Raw genomic sequence first — 21624 nt, 5'->3', positions numbered from 1 at the left:
TAATGCTCCAGGGGGCGCTGTGCACCAGGGACAGGGACCACCAGGGTCCACCAGGGATAGGGACCACCAGAGTCCACCAGGGACAGGGACCACCAGGGATAGGGACCACCAGAGTCCACCAGGGACAGGGACCACCAGGGATAGGGACCACAAGGGATAGGGACCACCAGAGTCCACCAGGGACAGGGACCACCAGGGATAGGGACCACAAGGGATAGGGACCACCAGGGATAGGGACCACCAGAGTCCACCAGGGACAGGGACCACCAGGGACCACCAGAGTCCACCAGGGACAGGGACCACCAGGGATAGGGACCACCAGGGATAGGGACCACCAGAGTCCACCAGGGACAGGGACCACCAGGGACCACCAGAGTCCACCAGGGACAGGGACCACCAGGGACCACCAGAGTCCACCAGGGACAGGGACCACCAGGGATAGGGACCACCAGGGATAGGGACCACCAGGGACCACCAGAGTCCACCAGGGACAGGGACCACCAGGGATAGGGACCACCAGAGTCCACCAGGGACAGGGACCACCAGGGACCACCAGAGTCCACCAGGGACAGGGACCACCAGGGATAGGGACCACCAAGGACCACCAGGGACCAGCAGAGTCCACCAGGGACAGGGACCACCAGGGACCACCAGAGTCCACCAGGGACAGGGACCACCAGGGATAGGGACCACCAAGGACCACCAGGGACCAGCAGAGTCCACCAGGGACAGGGACCACCAGGGACCACCAGAGTCCACCAGGGACAGAGTCCACCAGGGACAGGGACCACCAGGGTCCACCAGGGTCCACTGAAGCCCTCTGGGGTTCCGTTGCGTCCCACAGGGTCAAACGTCTTCATGTAAACTCTATTTCACTTTATTTTATTTTGTTTTTGTTACGATGCTCCTGAAAACCAAAATGCTGTTTTTTCTACTGTTTAAAAAAAGAAAAAGAAAAAAAAGAAGATGAAGATGAAGAACGGTGACGCCTTCAGGTCGATGTTTTCTTATTTGAGTTTCAGACGACGCCATTCCGGAAATGGGTTCCAACGTTTAACTTTGGTTTTTGTGTGTTTTTTGACGAGCTCGACATAATTTAACTTTTGTTTTGTTTCTTCTCTGGTTGTGGTTGGTAACCACGGTAACGGTGTGTGGTCGTTGTGTAGATGTCGCATGAACCAGTGAACTTGTTGTTAGAGACGTAGAGGAACTAGAATTATTAAATTATGATGTTTGAACCCAGCGTGTCCCGCATTATTATTATCATGTGTATTTACTATATTTATGTATTATAACTCGTTACAACAGGTTTGAATGGATGAAAGTTACAGGAACTAAATCATATTTATTTATTATATTTATACAGTTTTGATTGGATGAAGCTTTCAGGATCTAAAGCATATTTATTTATTTTGTGATTATAAGTTTGTAAACTTAAAAGTCAGTTTTGAATTCTTGATCAGAATCTTTTATAATTAAAATGAATTCAGTCTCATCATGTAAAACCGTAGAAGTTATTACAAAGTATTTCATGTAATAATCTACATACATGTTAAACTGCTGCTGCAGCCGGAGACATTAGTTCAGTTATTATTGTTGTTATTGTTATTAATTGGTTAAAAAAATACCTGTTAATATTTTTGCAGCAGCTGTTCAATAGAAGCTCAAAACAGCTGATTTAGTTTATTGATCAGTTATCAGCTTTTTCTTATTAATTATTTGAATTATTTTGCTTAGAATACTTGTTACTGCTAGAAAGTACTGAATACATGTGATATTATAATAAATAATGTTATCCTGAAACTGATATTTAATCACATTCTATGTTGTATTCAAAAGGTCTTTACATTATCACAACTATTAATAACGGTCTTAATAAGTTTTCCTTATTAAAATCTTAATTTTCGCCATGAGCAGTAAAATAAAAGTGTAAAATAAAAGCTCCAAGAAGGTTTTTCTTTTTAAAATCAAACAGATGGTCTCAACAATAAATCAACACTTCTGTCACCCTGCTGACTCCACCCGCCTCGAGGGAGCAGGAGGAGAAACTGAGCGCTCCCGTGGTGAGTTAAAGATAGACTGAGGAGTCATGACAGAGAGCAGCTGGTGGGGAGTCCCCTTCTCTCCTCCTCTTCCTCCTCTTCCTCACCGCCTCCTTCTGGACGTTTAGTATGTTAATGTGCACATATAAATACACATATATATATTTATTTATATATAAACAGACTGAAAACTGTTGCTGTCAGACATGAAACCGTTTCAGGGTTCTAGCAGCTTCATGACTCCAAATATAAAACATCTTTATTTTTAATTAACAATAAATTCTGGAGCAGCGACGTCATTTTCAGAGAAATAACTTTAAGATTCTCTGAGATTAAAAAGTCAGAAGTTTGCAGAGAACAAAAAACAACTCATAAAAACTAAATTAAATCTGAGATTAAAGTAATCCATTTATGAGAAAAGATCAATATTGTAATAAATGTGTTTAGTGGGTTTTCAGCTTTTTCTCATAACTTTGATTCCTTTATCTTATTTTGACAACTTTCATTTTTAATTCAGAACTGTAACACTTTTTAAATATGCAGACCAGGGCCAGCTGCCATGGCCCTGCTTTCTCCTCCCACTGCCCCTGGGATGCCCCTCCTCTCTACCTCCTTCTGCTTAATGGGTCGTGGCTATCTGGATCATGGACCATGCCTACTACTCATTATATGAATCATTTCTGTCACATTCATGTAATGTGCTGTAACTCTGTTACGTTATTCATTCTGGCCACATGACATCTATTGCTTCTGTCCATCCGGGGAGAGGGATCCTCCTCTGTTGCTCTCCCTCAAGTTTCTTCCCCTTTTTTCCCCTGTTAAAGGGTTTTTACTATCTTTATTGGGGGAGTTTTTCCTGATCCGATGTGAGGTCCCGGGACAGGATGTTATGTTACAGATTGTAAAGCCCTCCGAGGCAAACTTGTATTTGTGATGTTGGGCTATACAAAATAAACTGAATTGAACCTCCAGACCCTCAGACCTCCAGACCTCCAGACCCTCAGACCTCCAGACCCTCAGAACTTCAGGAAGCAACAAAGGCGGCAGCGATAAATGGCAGCGGAAAGCGTCAGCAGGAATTCTCTTTGGAGGCCAGAAGAGTCGAAACCTGGAGGACGAAGACGGAACATAGATGGATGATGGAGGACTAGATGATGGAGGACTAGATGGGGGGTCCAATCCTTTTGGTCCACTCACACACCCCCCACCACCCCACAAAGAGGAGCAGGAGTCACTTTACCCAAACAGTATTTTTAGCAGCAGAGAACACAGAGAAGCCGGATCCATGTCGCTCGTCATCCGTCTCCTCAACGCCGACATTCCTGTAATATCCTTTTTCATTTCTAAATTATCGGATTGAGGGGGAAGTTTCTCAGACCTTCAGAGGAGGAAGACGACCTCTACGCACACAATGGCTGGAATAAGGTCTATTCTTAGTGTGGTCGCTTTAAACCAAGCAGGATATTGTTGAACTCAGCTCTCCTTTTAGCCTCCCTCCCTCCCTCCCTCCCTCTCTCCCTCTCCCAGCAGGGTGGAGTCTCCCAGCTGATGGGACCAGTTCCAGGGTCAGTGGTAGAGGGGTGATCCGGTCCTTCAGAGGAGGTTTCTCTCCCTCATCACTCCTCCTCCTTCTCTTTCCTCGGATCCCCCGATGCCTCGACCCTCATCCTTCTGGTCTCCGTGGCTCTGATTCTCTTTTCCTCCTCCAAGACACCCGGAAGGTTTGCCGATCACGCCGGAGCTCGTCTCTCCTCTCCGTCTTCCTCGCCTTCCTCACTGGGCTCTACCGGGTCGACCGAATCCAAGCAAAACCAGGCGACCGACCCGACGAGCGACATGACGGACAAAGCGGGCGTGGACGACGCGGGCAGCATCATGGCGCTGCTGGAGCGCGTGGCGGGCCTCATGGACAGCGTGCAGACCACGCAGCAGCGCATGGAGGAGCGGCAGCTGGCGCTGGAGAGCACGGTGAAGACCATCCAGACGGACGTGGTGAAGCTGACCGGCGACCACGCCAACACCAGCGCCACAGTGGACCGGCTGCTGGAGAAGACGCGCAAGGTCAGCCGCCACGTGAAGGACGTGCGGGTGCGCGTGGAGAACCAGAACGTCAGGGTGAAGAAGGTGGAGGCCACCCAGGGAGACCTCCTGGCCAAGAACAAGTTCAGGGTGGTCATTTACCAGGTAAGACTCAACCCAACCTGAACCGGTGGACGTGGACCTCCGGGGTTCTGATCAAAGGCCTCGTGGAGAGAGAACCTTCTGGTGTTAGAATGTACTGTCAGGAACTTAATGCACTACTCGTGAGGGTTTCTAGTTTCTAGTCACAGAAGGTACGCTGGTTTACTGGATAATATGGTCACATATCCGTTGGTCAGAACATTTGAACCTGAAACGAGTTCTGCAGAGAACCGACCTGAACCCAACAAGCTTAAAATAATCCTCCACAAAAGAAACCCGATCTGAAAGAGGTCGAGGACAGTGCTGCCCGATCCGAAGAGAACGCATCAGTACCCAACCCTCCCTGATCTGATCAGACTGAACGGGATCTGGTCTTCGGTTCCCTTTAACAGCTCCGGTGCCTTTAGGTTCTGTTTGCCTCTATGGAGCCAAAGGGTCTGCACTGGTGGACCATGTGGCCGACTATAGGACTCAGATAACAGCAGAACTCTCATTATTATCCTCAGTTCTGTGGGACTAAAAAGTGCCCGTTGATGTTTGACAGATGAGTTTAAAACAGCAGTGAGTCTAGTTAACTTCTAGTTAACTCAACTCAACTCAAGGGAGCACGTGTGTAGAAGATGCCTCCTGTTTCATTTCTAGTTATTCCCAAAGACTGAAAGGGATTTTACAACACAACGTCTCTAAAAGTCACTTTTTTGTGTCGAGAAACTTTTCATAAAGACGTGAAAAAGCCGCTAGTCTGTTTAGATTACCGTCGATATTAAAACCCAAGAGATGGTAGAGACACTCAAGTCTGGCATGGAGGGACTGTTGTGGCCACGAGCAATGTGGCAACAGACACACACACACACACACACACACACACACACACACACACACACACACACACACACACACTTTGGCCTTCACGGCGAGCAGCTGCCAGCGATGGCGAGCTGGTTATTTTAGCTCTGGATGAACGTCAGCGAGCTGAAAGGTTAAACCCTCGGCCCTGAAGAGCGTCGTTCTTTTAGAAGCAGCAGTTCCTGGATGATGATTAATTGGCATTAAAATAAATCTTCGAGGTGAATCTTCTAACTTCTCTTTCATTGATGCTTCTAGAGGTTTTTAGTCTTCACATCAGATATCGATGCTCTAGAGACGACAAGTTGTGCTGCTTCAACAAAAGGAGGAAAAACACAAAATAAAGATTTGTTTAATCCATTTGTAACGGATTGAATGACATCATCAGAGACATCCTCCTCATACAACACAATAGGTTCTGACACATGTACCATGCTAACTAGCGCCCGCATGTCTCTCTGGGGCGTGGCTCAGTGACGTGGACCCTCATGCCCGGGGTCCGGTTGCAGAGCGGTCCGGTGAGGTCACGCGCCGATCAAACCTCTGGCTGCTGGACGGCTGAGGGGGAAAAGACCAGATTTCTTTCTTTTCACCCCCACGACTAAAGCGAATGAGAGCGTGAGCTCCGTTAGCACAGATGCTACCTGCTGTGTGTGACGGTGCCAGCTGAGCGCTGACAGACCGGGTTATTCTGAGTGAAGCTCCAGCATCTCCTAATATAGCGGCCGGCTCGCTCCCATCTGATTTAGAGCCGGTTCTCCATCAGGCTGTTAGCTGTTAGCTGCTATCTGTTAGCTGCTAGCCGCCGTTTGATTCGTTCTCGGCTTTGGCACATAACTGATGTCACAGGGTCAGATGGGCTCGTGACCTTTGACCCCCTGCCTCTCTGACCACAGTTTTAACGGAGAAGAACTTCTTCTAGTTCTACGAGGTTCTGTGTAGAGATGCAGCGGTACCGATGCCGGTCCGATGCCGACTCAAATACCTGGATCAACGTGGAACCAGGTCCTCCAGCCTCTGCACTGAAATCCAAATTCAAGTCCTAAACTTTGAGTTGACGTTTGTAATTCCATTTCTTGTCTCTTCATGGTTGGTTCAAACTAAGTGGATGCGAGGAAGAAACAGCGTTGACGATAATTGACTGAAGGAAATTCATTGATTGGCATTGATAACACGTGTTTTAATCTTTGGGCTTCGAGGAAGGTATCGATGGTATAGATATATGGACGTATGGATGGATGGATATATGGACATATGGATGGATGGATGGATGGATATATGGACACATGGAAGAATATATGGGCATATGGATTGATGGATATATGGACACATGGATATATGGACATGTGGATGGATATATGGATGGATATATGGGTGGATGGATGGATGGATGGATATACTGTATGGACATATTGATATATGGATGGATATATGGACATATTGATATATGGATGATGGATGGATTGACATATGGATGGATGGACAGATGGATGGACAAATGGATGGATGGATAGACATATGGATGGATGGACAGATGGATGGATGGACATATGGATGGATAGACATATGGATGGATGGATAGACATATGGATGGATGGACAGATGGATGGATAGACATATGGATGGATGGACAGATGGATGGATGGATAGACATATGGATGGATGGACAGATGGATGGATGGATAGACATATGGATGGATGGACAGATGGATGGATAGACATATGGATGGATGGACAGATGGATGGATAGACATATGGATGGATGGACAGATGGATGGATAGATGGATGGATGGATGGACAGATGGATGGATGGACAGATGGATGGATGGACAGATGGATGGATAGACATATGGATGGATGGACAGATGGATGGATAGACATATGGATGGATGGACAGATGGATGGATGGACAGATGGATGGATGGACAGATGGATGGATAGATGGAGGATATATGGATCAGACCGGGATTCTAAACATAGTTAGCCTAGCATAAAGAAGCAGTGGAAACATTGGTTTGGTCCAAAGGTCTAAAGCATCAGTTGTAATCAGAGTGTATTTCTTGGACGACAGCATATTGATCCACACAGAGCTGCTGTGTTCTCCGCCTCCAGAGAACCAGATACAAGCAGAACACGTTAAACCACCGAGACACAAACGTGTTAATTGGGTGGCTTCAGAGGAGCTGGGAGGCGTATTCATTATTTATTTATGAACTGGCTTGTTAGCAGACGGCTGTGGAGCTCAGGTATGAATGGTATGCGTTCTGTTAAAGCTTTGTAAAGTTCAGCCTCTATCGGGTGTCACATAGTGCCTCCGATGCATATAGTCAAAGATCCTCTGACATCGTTAGCATGCTACAGGCTAATTAGCATGAATGTTCATTCAACTTAATGGATGAAATCATCCAGGACTGACTCCAAAAATGTCAAATTCCTCAGATGACGGGACAGAGAATGAGTTTTCTTACGTTTCCTCCCTTTGCTTCCAAGATCAGATGTCTGGCCCTTCAGGGGTCCTGAGGACAGCTCACGTTTCACTCACCATCAGAATGTAGAAACGAGCCTCGCTGAACTTAGTTCAACTGGGTCACCAACTGAGGACCAGAAACTCTAAGCATGCATCTTATGGCAGATTGCCAAGTGGTTCTCTACTATTCTTTGGCTTTGATGGCGGTGTCCCCTTGTGGACCTGTTGTACTGGTCAGCTCCCAGTATGAATGAGTGGGCCAGCGGGATCGTGAGTCCCGGCTGCAGGGATCTGGGACAGTTTGCAGCCATCGGCTTGAACATCTTTGCTCCATTTCATGTTCTCGTAACCGGATCTTTGGCTTGCAGGCCGATGCGTAACGAGTCCTGCAGCTGAAAGAGATCCGGCTTTGATAAGTTTAGCTCCTGCAGCCGAGCTGAGCTGCAGAAACAGGTGCTGCGGTTTATTTACGGAGGCAGGAACACGGCCCGCACGCTACAGTCTACATGACACACTTTAACCAGGGACAGATTTAAACCTGACATCAACAATATCTGTGTGTTCCCCTCAGGCACAAAGTCTGGTTAAACGGTCACGTGATCACGATGTTCTCCCGGGTTCACACGGTTCTGTTCTCCTCCCTCAGGGTGACCAGGAGGTGAAGGCCGTCACGCCGGGCGGCGAGCCGGCAGAACCCAGCGGCAGCGCCAGAGCCGACGTGGAACCGGACAAGTTCGAGCTGCCGCCGGACTCGGACGAGGAGTACATGGTGGTGGAGGAGGCCGACTCCTCGGCGGCTGGCCGCGCCAAGAAGACGGGGCTGACGCGCATCGAGAGCTTCAAGGCCACCTTCTCAAAGGAGAACATGAGCAAGACCCGCGAGAACCTGGGCACCAAGGCCAACAAGTTCGGCGAGCGCATCGTGACGGCCGAGAGGCGCGAGAAGATCCGCCAGTCCGGCGAGCGTCTGAAGCAGTCCGGCGAGCGACTGAAGGAAACCATCAGCAAGAGCGTCCCGGCCAAGCTCAACCTGAAGAAGGAGAGGACTGTGGCGGAGGGCCAGGAGGGAGCCGAGGGCGCCGCCGAGGCCGCCGCACCCGTCCCGCCTCCAAAGGGCCGCAAGGGAAGCCCGGACGCCGCCAAGGGGGCCGCCGACGAGGGCAAGGCGGACGAGTCCGAGGTGCCGATGTACGACATGAAGCAGCTGTCGTAAACCTCGAGGCGCCGAGGAGGATCCGGGTCCGTTCTCTCTGGGCCACCGAGACCACCGAGAGGGCGGGAAAGAGAGATTTCTACGGCGGCTGCCACCGAGCAGAGCGGCGGATTATGAAGATTAACATTGTGCGGCTGAACATCAAGTCACCCAACGGATTCCTGGAACCATCGCGGTTATTTCAGTCGTGTGTGTTCTGGACTTTTATTGTCAAATCAGCAAATATAGTCTTTTTGTTTTGTTTTGTGTTCCATCAACACTGACTTTGGGAAATGAAAGAACAAGAAGTGTTCGTTTCCCATCATCACGCCGCCGCTGTCCCGTGTTGTTTGCATGATGGAGAGGTTGACATGTTGGAGGATGAAACATAACGGGCTCGAGGGATGTTGGGTTCCGTGAAATGTTTGGAGAACTAATGCGATTAAGAGTTTAAGTGAAATGATTAAAGTAAAGAAACGACGTGAATAAAGTGGACTAAAGTGTCTCCATTCAATTCTCAGGAAACCTTTTAGATGTTGCAGAACAAAAAAAAGAAAGAAAGTGAATTGGGAGCGTTTCCGTCAGCTGGTTTGGAGCGAATGAACTAAATTATTTAGAAAACTTTAGAAAGTCTGATCACATTTTGTCTTTTTCCGTCAAGGTCTAGATGTTCAAAGTCCAGATCCTGGTTCAGGTACTGGTTCAGGTACTGGTTCAGGTCCTGGGTCAGGTCAGGTACTGGGTCAGGTACTGGATCAGGTACTGGGTCAGGTCCTGGGTCAGGTCCTGGGTCAGGTCCTGGTTCAGGTCAGGTACTGGTTCAGGTCCTGGGTCAGGTCCTGGGTCAGGGCCTGGGTCAGGTACTGGTTCAGGTACTGGGTCAGGTCAGGTACTGGATCAGGTCCTGGGTCAGGTCAGGTACTGGATCAGGTACTGGATCAGGTACTGGGTCAGGTCCTGGTCCCTGGATCATTTGAATGACAAAGACCCGACTAGCTGGTGCAACCACTTGACGGGATTCTAAATGATAAAAACTACATCTTTCCCCCGTTATAATCATGGAGGTTAAAAGTCTTTAATTGTTGATTGATGAACATTACTGGATATGATTCATATTACAAAGATGCATTGTATGAAGTGTTAATGATGTACCCGCAACAAAAAAAGATTATAAATGTTTTTGTGGAACAGAACAAAGTTGTGAGTAGTTTTATTTTGGAGACGTCTCAAAAAGTCTTTAGAAGTTTATTGTCATTTTATTTCATCCCTTCTTTATATTTTAAAGTTGATTAATTTTAGAGTTTGTTAGCGAGTGACTGCAAGGCCGTCGCCTTAAAGCAGGTTTGAGCACCAAAGTGATGCTTTATATAATAATAATAATAATAATAATAATAATAATAACAATAATAATAACAGATGTTTTATTTTTCCTCCAACATGTAAAAACTCACGTTGAGCTTCTTAAGAGTCGTAGTAATTTAATTAAAAAAAACAATCATATATTAACTGCATTTCTTCTCTTTTTAAGATTCCTATTGATTTTGGTTTTCTGGCTGTTAATAAACAAATAATATATTTATGAATTCCCTCTGATGACATGAACTTCAATAAAGAAACGAGCCTCTTCGGTCTTTAAGAGATCAAATAAAATAGAATAAACCTGAGTTTGACCTTCTTATCCCTCCCGCTGTCTTGGGGTCAAAATGACCCGTGAACGAGTGTTTGTGTGTGTTGATGGGTCAAACGTTTACAAATATGAAAACTCATTCTTATGCCGTGTTCACACCAAAACAGATGCGAATTTTCGCATCGCCACTTCGCCTATATCGCGCCGCAGGTGAAAAATTCGCTCTATGTGGTTAATCTGTTTTTTCGCAACCATCGCTGGGGAAAGGGGGCGGGGCTTATCTCTGTCTTGAAAACATTTACTATTTCCTTCATCCACCAGGTAAATAACCTCTAGTTCTGCTTCATACTTGTTGAGGAAGTCCCACACACGTGGGGACATCACCCGCCCCGTGTCTGGGTTCATAACATTATCCGTAGTCACACTCAGCTCCTCCTCCAGGACGAGTGTCTGAGTGAAGCTGTTTCCAGCGCTCCTTCAGGACCAGCAGCTTCCTTCAGTAACCGCGGTGATGCCGGGCGGATCTTCTCAACGCTGATTGGCTTTCGCAACTCCGCGTCATGCGAATTATTCGCTGGAGTTGAAATATTTGAACGGCGGCGAAAAAGCGAAAAAGTGAAAAAGCGAAAAAGTGAAAAAGCGAAAAAGTGAAAAAGCGCCGTTGCAACGCCGTTTCGCTTCTATCGCGACGCCCGGCAAAAAATCCGCTTTTTCACAACCTAACGCGGCTGTGCACTGACTTAACATGTAATCTGGACGCGCAAATATTTCGCAACTGTTTGTGTGAACACGGCATAAGAATTAAGTTAAGAACAGAAGTGTGTCAATGTTGAACGGTTAATAAAATAAAAATAAAGTTTGGCGTTTTCGTTGAGATAAACAACATAACGCTCGATGCCTTTTGAAATCTAAAAGATAAATATTAATGTGACTGGTCTTGTTGTTATTTACAGGAACCAGACGTTCTGTTTTATTTCTTCTTCACCGTTTAGCCGTTAAAACAGAAGATGAAAAGCTTCTAGTGGATCTGTGTCACTTTACAACGAGTCACCTGAAGGGAAGCTTCTCCACAGCGCCTCAAACAAACAAACACACTTTTATCTCTTCACCTTTATGTTGCATCTGGAAGCAGTTCGTTACAAAATGTGCTCGATTCCTTCTAATATCACAATATCACACACATTTAGAAATAATAACGATAAATACCAACTCTAATCTAGTTTAAGTAGCTTAGCATCATTCGTTCAAGTTTCTGCCTGTTGGCTTTTTAGATATAAATAAAATAGAAAGGAAGTTCCGTCTAAGTGAACTTAATTAAACAAAAAGTGGACTTAGTTAACTCAGAGTGAGCCTAGTTAAACCAGAGTGAGTCTAGTTAAACCAGAGTGAGCCTAGTTAAACCAGAGTGAGCCTAGTTAAACCAGACTGAGCCTAGTTAACTCAGAGTGAGCCTAGTTAAACCAGAGTGAGCCTAGTTAACCCAGACTGAGCCTAGTTAAACCAGACTGAGCCTAGTTAACTCAGAGTGAGCCTAGTTAACCCAGACTGAGCCTATAGTTAACTCAGAGTGAGCCTAGTTAACCCAGACTGAGCCTAGTTAAACCAGACTGAGCCTAGTTAAACCAGAGTGAGCCTAGTTAACCCAGACTGAGCCTAGTTAAACCAGACTGAGCCTAGTTAACCCAGAGTGAGTCTAGTTAACCCAGACTGAGCCTAGTTAAACCAGAGCTTAACTCCTGCAGTCGCAGAGCAGCGCCGCCCCCCTCAGCGTCCAGTGCTGGGCCGGCTGGAGGCTCCGGAGCTGCAGACAGAAGATGAAGTTCTGGTCGGTGCGACGCGGCTTCCTGTAGACGGGACACGAGTACAACATGGCCGCCTGCCCGCCGGCGGCCATGTTGGCCGAGCTGACGGCGTAGACGTGGACCACGGGGAGCGGCGTGAAGAGGACCTGAGGGGAGGCGGCTCATTTTATTCGGGTGACGATGCCAGCAAGTTAACGCCTAAAACAAGTTCATTTGCCCAATTTGATAGCTAGCACAGTTTTTATGGAATCATTGTTCAGGTTTAGGAACGTTTTCGGACAATTTCAGAGTTTCCGATGGTTGTGTATGGCGCGGGATGTTCAGAGCTAGAGGAGAGCCAGCTGAGTGAGAGGCGACATGAAGACCAGCAACTGCTCCATCACGCTTCATGTCTGCACCCACAAACATTTAAAGGACATTTCTGGGTTCACAACACTCTTATCTCTCTCATGATTCCTTTTTTTTGCCGTTTGGAGTCTTGGTTTTTGATAAAGAGCGAGTTTTCCTCTCATGGTGCTCTGTCACCATGACAACCAGTGACAGGCAGGAGGAGCAAACTGACAGTTGGTCAGCTGACATCAGTCTGAAGACGCTCACATGTTAAACTCTACAAACACAACAAGCATATCACAAACATTTAAGGACAGCTAAACGTTCACAAAAGTCTCTCTCATGATTCATATAGTTGTTATCAAATTCAGTAGTTTGACAGGTTTATTTCCTTAAATCCACCGACCAGTCGGCCTCTATTCAGTCTGCTGGCTCTCACCCAGTCTTCAATCACCATGAAAAGAGAGCACACAGGTGTGTCATATGAGCCAATCAGTTTAACACACACACACACACACACACACACACACACACACACACACACACACACTTCATATGAGCCAATCAGTTTAACACACACACCACCTGCAGCCTTTTGGAGGAGAGGCAGAGTAATAAACAAAGCTAGCATAAAGCTAGCTTTGTTTAGCCAGGACAAAATGGCTGACTGTGTGTGTCTATGGTAGCGTGCGCGCACGTGTAAATACGGTCGCGTGCACGTTCGCGTCTGTGTGTGTGTGTGTGTGTGTGTCACTTTAAATACAGACATGAGGAGCAACAGCTGACGCTCACATGTTTAACTCCACAAACAGAACGAGCACATCAGCGCGTTCGGCTGCTTCTTTCCTGTTGACTGTACTATTTTGGTGGTTTTGATGTTTTTGCATAGGAAGCCGGGTTTAAGATGGTTTTGTAGACAATCCACTTCCACTCTTAAGATCTCGTCTGCCCAATCACCATGGTAACCAGTGACCTGTGTCTAAGAAGCAATAGCTGCTCTCAATAAGTCTAAATGTTGGCATAACATATATATACATATATATATATATATATATATATATATATATATATATATATACATACATATACATATACATATATATATATATATATATATATATATATATATATATATATATATATATACACACACACACACACACACACACACACACATATACGTATATATATATATAAATAATGTACCTCAATAACACATCTTACTACTGGTAATAGCGGCGTATATATATATGTTCAAATATATTTATTTGAATGATCTTTTCTTTTATTTGAGATTTTAAACATTATTTTACCGTTGCTTTATTTTAATACTCTCTATAAAATGTTTACGTCATGATTACTATCAGACAGCACGTAAAGGTCACACTGACCTTGGGCGGAGCCTCGGAGAGTCTGGCGCCGCGGCGGTCCCACCCCGCCCCGTCCAGGAAGAGGCCGTAGATGTAGACTCCGCCCACATCCTCTGGGGGCGGGGCCGACACGTCCTCCCGCATCATCTTGGTGACGTCGTTGCTCAGGGCGACGGTGTCCAGGGCCCAGCCCCGGACCCGGTTGGCGCGCGTCGTCTCCTGACGCATGGCGGTGAGGAAGCCCTTCGGGGACATAGGAGACGTTAAGACGGCGCGAGAGGGCGAGAGGGCGGGGTCGCGGCGCCGGGGCCGAGAGGACGGGACCGACCTGCGGGTTGAAGAAGCCGGTGAGCCAGAACTGGTCGGGCCGGCCGGCGCCGATCCAGCCGTCCAGCTGCCGGTTCCTCTCCAGCAGCTCGCCGAACCAGAAGCCCAGCGTGGCCGAGGGCCAGCTGAGCCGCAGCCACAGGCGCGGGATCCGGGCATCGAACATGCAGTCCAGGGCGTCGCGCAGGTCCTCCGACATGATGATGGTGCCTGCGTGACACCGGCTACTGTCAATGGACTCGCAAGCATTTACAATGATGAGCTGGGATTCTAACAAGCGACAACTGAGAAAGCATTGCTAATGGATTAGCTTAGCCTTCTGCTAACAGGCTAAACTTTGAGAGAGATGTAGCAAGAAAGCACAGTGGCTGGTTTAGCTAGCATGCTAACGACAGCATGCTGTCTGGTTACAGCCCGACTTCTTCCAGTGAAATAAAATATAATTTTAACACCTGGAGAGTCAGTGACTGAACTTTAATTTTTTAATTTTCATAAAAAAACAACAATAATACTTGCTGGTGTTCAGATAATTATTCTGAACACCATTAACCATTATAAATACAGCACCATGTTCACTAACGGAGGAGCTGTCTATACACCGTCTTAGTGAGTGTGTGTGTGTGTGTGTGTGTGTGTGTGTGTGTGTGTGTGTGTGTGTGTGTGTGTGTGTGTGTGACTGACCGTCGATGGCCAGTTTCAGGTCGCTGAGCGTGCTCCGTACGCTGCTGATGACTCGCTGCATGCGGTCCACTTCCTGTCGCAGGAAGATGTTCATTGGCTGAAGTGGGCCCATCCTCTGCAGTTGACCTTTGACCTTCGAAACACTCAGTTACTCAGTAACAGCACCACTTTGTATAAATGTTCCATATTCACGTGTGTGACTACAATTATAATGAATCGATTGTGATGAAGACTACAACTCCCATGATGCCCCGCTGCTTCAGTCTGTGACTATTGTTTCGACCGAGAGGCCACAGGTCCCCTCCTGAGGGGCTGAACACACACCTGGTGAGGGACGTAGTCAGGTGGCAGCTTCTCCAGCATCTCATTGGCTAGTCTCTGGACGCCGGCCTCCCGGCTCTCCCCGGCTCCGCCCCCGCCGTCCTTCGGCGTGATGTTGACGATGATGCCGAGCGTCTCGTTGGCCAGGTTGGTCTGGAAGGTGATGTCGGCGTTGGGATGGAGCCCAAAAACCTGCAACCAGGAACACCAGTGTGACCCGGGCTGTGTGTGTGTGTGTGTGTGTGTTTGTGTAGGTGTGTGTGTGTGTGTGTAGGTGTGTGCGTGTGCGCTGACCTCAGGTGAGTCCACCGCTGGCAGCGCCTCGATGTGCTGCAGGACGTCCTGGACGCTCTTGGCCCTCCTGGGGATGCTGTAGCCTCTGTAGAAGCAGAAGGACTCGCTGAAGGTGCTCTCGCTGAACCAGACAGCTGTGAAGGTGTTGAGGAGCCGCTTGTCCAGGTCGTCCGTCACCCGGCCGCCGTACTGGACCTCACCTGCACACGAGACACAGGGTTACTGGACCTCACCTGCACACGAGACACAGGGTTACTGGACCTCACCTGCACAGGGTCGTGTCTGGTTGTGTCGTGTCCGGTTGTGTCGTGTCCGGTTGTGTTGTGTCCGGTTGTGTCGTGTCCGGTTGTGTCTGGTTGTGTCGTGTCCGGTTGTGTTGTGTCCGGTTGTGTCCTGTCCGGTTGTGTCTGGTTGTGTCGTGTCCGGTTGTGTTGTGTCCGGTTGTGTCCTGTCCGGTTGTGTCTGGTTGTGTCGTGTCCGGTTGTGTCGTATCTGGTTGTGTCGTGTCTGGTTGTGTCGTGTCCGGTTGTGTCGTATCTGGTTGTGTCGTGTCCGGTTGTGTCGTGTCTGGTTGTGTCGTGTCCGGTTGTGTCGTATCTGGTTGTGTCGTGTCTGGTTGTGTCGTATCTGGTTGTGTCGTGTCCGGTTGTGTCGTGTCCGGTTGTGTCGTGTCCGGTTGTGTCTGGTTGTGTCGTGTCCGGTTGTGTCTGGTTGTGTCGTGTCCGGTTGTGTCGTGTCCGGTTGTGTCGTGTCCGGTTGTGTCGTGTCTGGTTGTGTCGTGTCTGGTTGTGTCTGGTTGTGTCGTGTCCGGTTGTGTCGTGTCCGGTTGTGTCGTGTCCGGTTGTGTCGTGTCCGGTGGTGTCGTGTCCGGTTGTGTCGTGTCCGGTTGTGTCGTGTCCGGTTGTGTCGTGTCTGGTTGTGTCGTGTCTGGTTGTGTCTGGTTGTGTCGTGTCCGGTTGTGTCGTGTCGTGTCGTGTCGTGTCTGGTTGTGTCGTGTCGTGTCTGGTTGTGTCGTGTCCGGTGGTGTCGTGTCCGGTGGTGTCGTGTCCGGTTGTGTCGTGTCCGGTTGTGTCGTGTCCGGTTGTGTCGTGTCCGGTTGTGTCGTGTCTGGTTGTGTCGTGTCCGGTTGTGTCTGGTTGTGTCGTGTCGTGTCTGGTTGTGTCGTGTCTGGTTGTGTCTGGTTGTGTCTGGTTGTGTCGTGTCTGGTTGTGTCGTGTCTGGTTGTGTCGTGTCCGGTTGTGTCGTGTCCGGTTGTGTCGTGTCCGGTTGTGTCGTGTCCGGTTGTGTCGTGTCTGGTTGTGTCTGGTTGTGTCGTGTCTGGTTCAGGACCCGGCCCCAGAAAGAGGACTTGAGGACTGACCCAGCATGTAGCGCAGGCAGCTCCAGTTGACTCCTCTCTTGGAGTCCAGGTCGTCCAGGTGGTTCTGCACAAACTGCATGCTGGAAGTAAAGTCTGCCTGGTTGAACTCGTAGGGGATGTTCCAGCCGAGAGGACCGAACTTACGGCGCTCCTGACGGGAAGAAGAGGTAAACATTCATTTCTATGTGAATACCTCGTGAAAATCGGAATACGTTTTTTGTCAAATCATAATTTTGTGGTGCCATTAAAGAGCACCAGCAGAGAGGCTGTACGCAGACCTGCACGGTGGTGTGCAGGAAGGCCACCGCAAACAGCAGAGGCTTCCACTGAGGCAGGCTACTGATCTCCAACTGGTCCTGAGTGACGCCGTGGAAAGTCCTCTTCAGACCGGCTTTCATCCCTGATGAAGACGAGCAAAGGAACAACACACGAAAAACATCATATGTCAATCAATTATTCACCATCAAAACAAGACGAAATATGACTAAATAAATAAAAAGACCCGGACGAAGCTGATCCAGAAGATCAGGAGCTGAAGACGACTTCTTACCAAGAGGAGGTTCATTGGTGAACTTGATGGCGGACTGAAGGAAGGTGATGGGGAATCTGCACACACACACACACACACACACACACACACACACACACACACACACACACACACACACATTATAGATGTCCAAGACTCATCTCAACATGAATCGTGGCTCCACGAGCTAAACCGCGTTACCTGGGGTGCACGTCGGTCGTCAGCCACACCCGGAACCCTTTGTGCGCGCTGTCTGGCGCCGACGCCGTGACCGTCTCCAGCAGCTCGTCCAGGAAGTCCAGTCCCAGGTGGCAGTTCTGGAGGAGGAGCCAGCCGCCGTCCGCCATGCTGTTGGCCAATAGCCTGCGAGCGTGAACCTCCTGGCCCTGTCCCATGGAAATGGGACGGCACGGCGCCCCCTGCAGGCCGAGAGCAGGACTCTGCTGTTCATCTGTGCATTGACCTATTGTACTTTCCTGAACTTAAATCCCCAACCAGTCATCCTCCCATCATGTATGTTTCCTCCATCCACTGATTTATTTCCCACATCATGCATCCCGTCCCTTCACCTTGTTCCTGGAGAGCCTCTCTATGTTTTCAGTGGGATCCGAGCCCATCGACAGCAGGCAGACCATCGGCGTACTGTTGTCACTCTCTGCCAGCATGGCGTCCAGGTCCAGAACCAAACCTTCAGCATACGGTTTACCCAGAGAGTCCGAGATATAGTGACGTGCCTGATCGACGCACACAAATACAGACAGTATTTCATCGTCTCTGTTACAGTGTAGGGAGCGAGAGAGTTACAGGAACGAGAGCGCTGGCGTTACACTGTAGGGAAGGAGAGCGCTGATGTTGCACTATAAGAAGTTAGCAGTCAGACCTGAGCTGTGGTTCGGTCGGGACACCAGCTCCGGATGAGCAGGAGCTTCCGGAAGGTGTCGAGCTTTTCCTCGTATCCATCAGGCAGCGGGGCGTCCTCTGGCGTCGGGTGGTCGAACCACGTCCTCCAGGCGCGCTCGTTCTGGCTCACCTGGACACAAGGAAACATACCTTCTGTCTAAGAGTTCCCTCTTCACCTGCTCCAGTGTAAATGCGGTTGGGTTCTACCTGGGTCAGGATCTGGCTGAATGGCGGCAGGCTGGACAGCTGCACCAGGTTGAGCCAGGTCTGATCAAGGATCCAACGTCGGGGTTTGGATTCTACAGAGTTCAGATCCAGAGAAGCTCCACCTACACACACACAGACAGCACACTATTACAATGATTTGATAATAAAGGAAAAGGATGGAGAGGAGGAGGAGGACGATGGGTGCGTGACCTTTGACGAAGGTGAGCACCTCGGGGTGCGAGATGTTTGTGGCCTGCAGGTCGATCTTCAGAGCCAACAGCAGAGTGAAGAGCAGTTTGTGCTCCTCATACAGACTCCTGGCTGTGTAACAGTACACCTGAGGGAGGAGCAAACAGGTACTCAGTCAGTTACACCTGCAGGAAACCGGATCAAAGTCTCAATCACAATCTTGGAGGCGTGGATTGCCACAGCGGGTGCAGACCGCTCCAGGACTAAGATAGGAATCACCGAACGGATCAATAACTGCAGATTAGATTTTATTGAGGGACGATTTAAGGGTCACACCTTTGGTTTGGACCTCAACCCTCGCCGGAGAATTTTACCTGGTAGGTGAGGAAGTTGATGATGTTGCCGATTCGTTTGGAGGTGAGCTGCGTCTTGGCGGAGTTCTGCATGGACGAGTCGAAGAGCCCCAAGAACTGTCGCAAGGACGTCTGGTACATGACGTTGACCAGCGACATCTCCACGATCAGGAAGTAGAGGATGCTCCCCCTGGTGGCCACCGGCCGGTACTCCTCCCTGGCCTGGTTGATCTTCGCCTCCGTCTCCGCCGCAACAGACAGCTTTTCACTCACCTGGAAGAAAGGATCAGTTGGTCTTCAGTTGGCGTCCTTCAAATCAGAGAAACTGTGTTCATCTCCTGTTTGGAGCAGTACCTCCTGAGCCGTGGTCTTGGTGACCCTCAGGACCTCAACCAGAGACTGGTCCTCCACGAGGGACCCCTGGGTGCTGGTGAGCCTGAACAGCAGACTGTCCTCCAGCTCCTGCATCTTCCTCTTGTTGGACGTCACCTCCTCCAAGAGCTTCACTCGCTCGCCCTCCAGCTCCTGGTGAGACGCACAGGGAGGACGATTCAGATGTATGGCCATGTTTATGGTCTCATTGCACATACAAAAATAATGTGCAAGCACGGCTGTTAATAACGTATTATTACCTCCATCGAGGAGGTTACGTTGTTTAATTTGGTTTGTTTGTTAGCAGAAAAACTGGTTTTCATGAAAGCTTCACAGGGCGGATACTCTGGAGCAGGGATTCCCAAAGTGTGGTGCGCGCACCCCTGGGGGTGCGTGAGCTGCCTCTAGGGGGTGTGTGAGAGGAAAAATGTAATGGTGGTCTAATAGTGTAATAATTAATATTAAACATAATTTGAAAAAAATTAAGTAGGATTTTTTAATTATAAAAATTCCCTTTGTAAGATTTAAATTTAAAATTAAAAATGTACAATTTAATAAATTGATGCACTTCCGGTCCGGCCGCCAGACTGTCTTTTACTACACACTAGCTAGCCTAGCTTCATTCATTCAGCAACATCCATGAAAATATGTTAAACTGGCTGAAATCGGGAAGCTGTCAGGTGGGACATCTGAAGCTATCAGTAATAAAAGAGGAGAGGGACAGAGAGAGAGGGAGGAACCGGAGGGAGAGAAACGGAGAGGTGCTGGGGAGAGACCGGGAGAAGAAATCGACCGGGAGTCGGAGAAAGAGGAGACGGAGGAGACCGAGAAGGAGGAAGAGACATCAGACAAACCGGGAGCACAGAGGCCATCGAAGAGTCAAGGTGAAGAAAGAGGAAACGAGAGTGAGCATCAGACTGGGGAAAAAAGAGGAAACATGATGACAATTCTCTGGGTCTGGGCTTCACTTGGATTGGAATGCAGATTGTTGTGCAGTGAGGTTCTGGCTAACAGCTGTCTGAAGCCTCTTATTTGCGCCGCCACCTGAACACCAAGCATGCCAGTGCAAGTCAGAAGCCCCTTACATTTTTAGATCAAAATTGGAAGAGTTACAAAACAGCCCAAAACAATTGCAGTCTCATCCATGTGAGTCTCTCAAAGAGAGATCCTCATATGGACTCCTCCTTTTTTATTGATATCTGTTTCTGAGCCTATCATGTGCCACTCTTTGTTCTTTACGTGGCTTACTGTGTTTAAGTAAATAAATGTGAAATGCAGTCTGCCTCTGAGCCTGTGCGTGTGTCCTCGCCATCCTTATTGCTCTTTAAAAGTGACGCCTTGTGTAACTGACATGTATACAGCGGACTAAATCTTGTAACAAACGCCACGCGCGAGCAAACAGTTCTCTCATTGGTCCGATTTTATGCGGCTATAAATAGGCTCTGTTGCGTTGTTTTTTGAAGGTGTGGGGGATTGGGGGTGCGTGAACCGGTCGGGATGTAGAAGGGGGTGCGTGGCCTAAAAAGTTTGGGAACCGCTGCTCTAGACTCTAGAGTATCCCTCTAGAGTCTAGACTATACGACCTGGCTACCCGGCGGAGCAGCTGACTGTTTGTGCCTCACAGGTTTACATGGATCGTGGTTTTATCTGGACCCTGTTCTGGTTTGAGGGTCAAAGGTCAGAGGATGTCGTATGTGTACAGATTGCATTGACTTGACCCGGGGCAGCGACCTGCTTCTCCAGCAGGATGACCCGCCCCAGCAGCTGGTCCTCCAGGCCGCGCTGGGTCACGGTGAAGTCCACCACGGCCGTCCTGGCGCTGACCTCGGGGCTGAACGCTGGGTTGGCCAGCTTGGTGGTGACGTAGAGGGTGAAGCCCTTCATCACATCCACCTCCTTATCGCCCACCTTCACCTGCAGGAGGAAATGTATATTGCGTGTATACACATATATTTAATAGGAGAGTCAAGATATTTAGTCTTAAATGTTTTGCTGTATTTTTATAAATTCAAGCAGGAGTCACAGACCTTATAGGTGGACCCAGACTTGATGTAGTTCTTGTCCAGGATGTTGTCCAGGACGGGGTCCAGTTCCTCCCCTACGTCCTCCAGCAGCAGGGGGCGCCCCAGAGACAGACTGTCCTCCAGGTGGGACCGGAAATATTTGTGGTTCAGAGACGTCACCTGGAAGAAGACAACAGCACTTAGATGCGTCTTCGTTTCATTCTCACGTC

The 21624-nt window shown here is 48.6% G+C and overlaps 2 protein-coding genes across 5 annotated transcripts in view; one reads left to right on the top strand and one right to left on the bottom strand.

Moving 5' to 3' along the window:
* Window positions 1–3581: 3581 nt before the first annotated feature.
* On the top strand, window positions 3582–11223 carry cavin4b (caveolae associated protein 4b). Of its 4 annotated transcripts, none has more exons than XR_013771203.1 (3): window positions 3582–4226; window positions 8184–9512; window positions 9614–11223. XR_013771203.1 is itself a non-coding variant. In XM_079234310.1 (2 exons), the coding sequence occupies exons 1-2, from the start codon at window positions 3879–3881 to the stop codon at window positions 8748–8750; spliced, it is 915 nt and encodes a 304-aa protein (XP_079090436.1). In that variant the 5' UTR covers window positions 3582–3878; the 3' UTR covers window positions 8751–11222. The 4 variants fall into 4 exon arrangements, 1 of the variants encoding a protein (XP_079090436.1); XR_013771204.1 differs by having other exon boundaries at window positions 8184–9524; XR_013771205.1 differs by having other exon boundaries at window positions 8184–9541.
* dnah5l (dynein, axonemal, heavy chain 5 like) overlaps window positions 9456–21624 on the bottom strand; it is a gene marked incomplete at both ends in the record, with an annotated part of 59281 nt that continues 47112 nt past the window's right edge. The window contains 19 exons of the mRNA XM_079234145.1: window positions 9456–9604; window positions 12091–12304; window positions 13880–14101; window positions 14187–14395; window positions 14867–14999; window positions 15191–15379; window positions 15482–15681; window positions 16842–16992; window positions 17120–17241; window positions 17392–17447; window positions 17572–17789; window positions 17940–18104; window positions 18251–18400; window positions 18478–18599; window positions 18688–18814; window positions 19041–19292; window positions 19374–19544; window positions 21123–21305; window positions 21419–21574. Coding sequence (XP_079090271.1) covers window positions 9456–9604; window positions 12091–12304; window positions 13880–14101; window positions 14187–14395; window positions 14867–14999; window positions 15191–15379; window positions 15482–15681; window positions 16842–16992; window positions 17120–17241; window positions 17392–17447; window positions 17572–17789; window positions 17940–18104; window positions 18251–18400; window positions 18478–18599; window positions 18688–18814; window positions 19041–19292; window positions 19374–19544; window positions 21123–21305; window positions 21419–21574 — 3189 coding nt within the window. The remainder of the gene's footprint in view (window positions 9605–12090; window positions 12305–13879; window positions 14102–14186; window positions 14396–14866; window positions 15000–15190; window positions 15380–15481; window positions 15682–16841; window positions 16993–17119; window positions 17242–17391; window positions 17448–17571; window positions 17790–17939; window positions 18105–18250; window positions 18401–18477; window positions 18600–18687; window positions 18815–19040; window positions 19293–19373; window positions 19545–21122; window positions 21306–21418; window positions 21575–21624) is intronic.

Source organism: Taurulus bubalis (assembly GCF_910589615.1).
Source record: "Taurulus bubalis genome assembly, chromosome: 18".
In the NCBI taxonomy this organism is placed as follows: domain Eukaryota; kingdom Metazoa; phylum Chordata; class Actinopteri; order Perciformes; family Cottidae; genus Taurulus; species Taurulus bubalis.
This window is presented reverse-complemented; position numbering and strand designations above follow the sequence as displayed.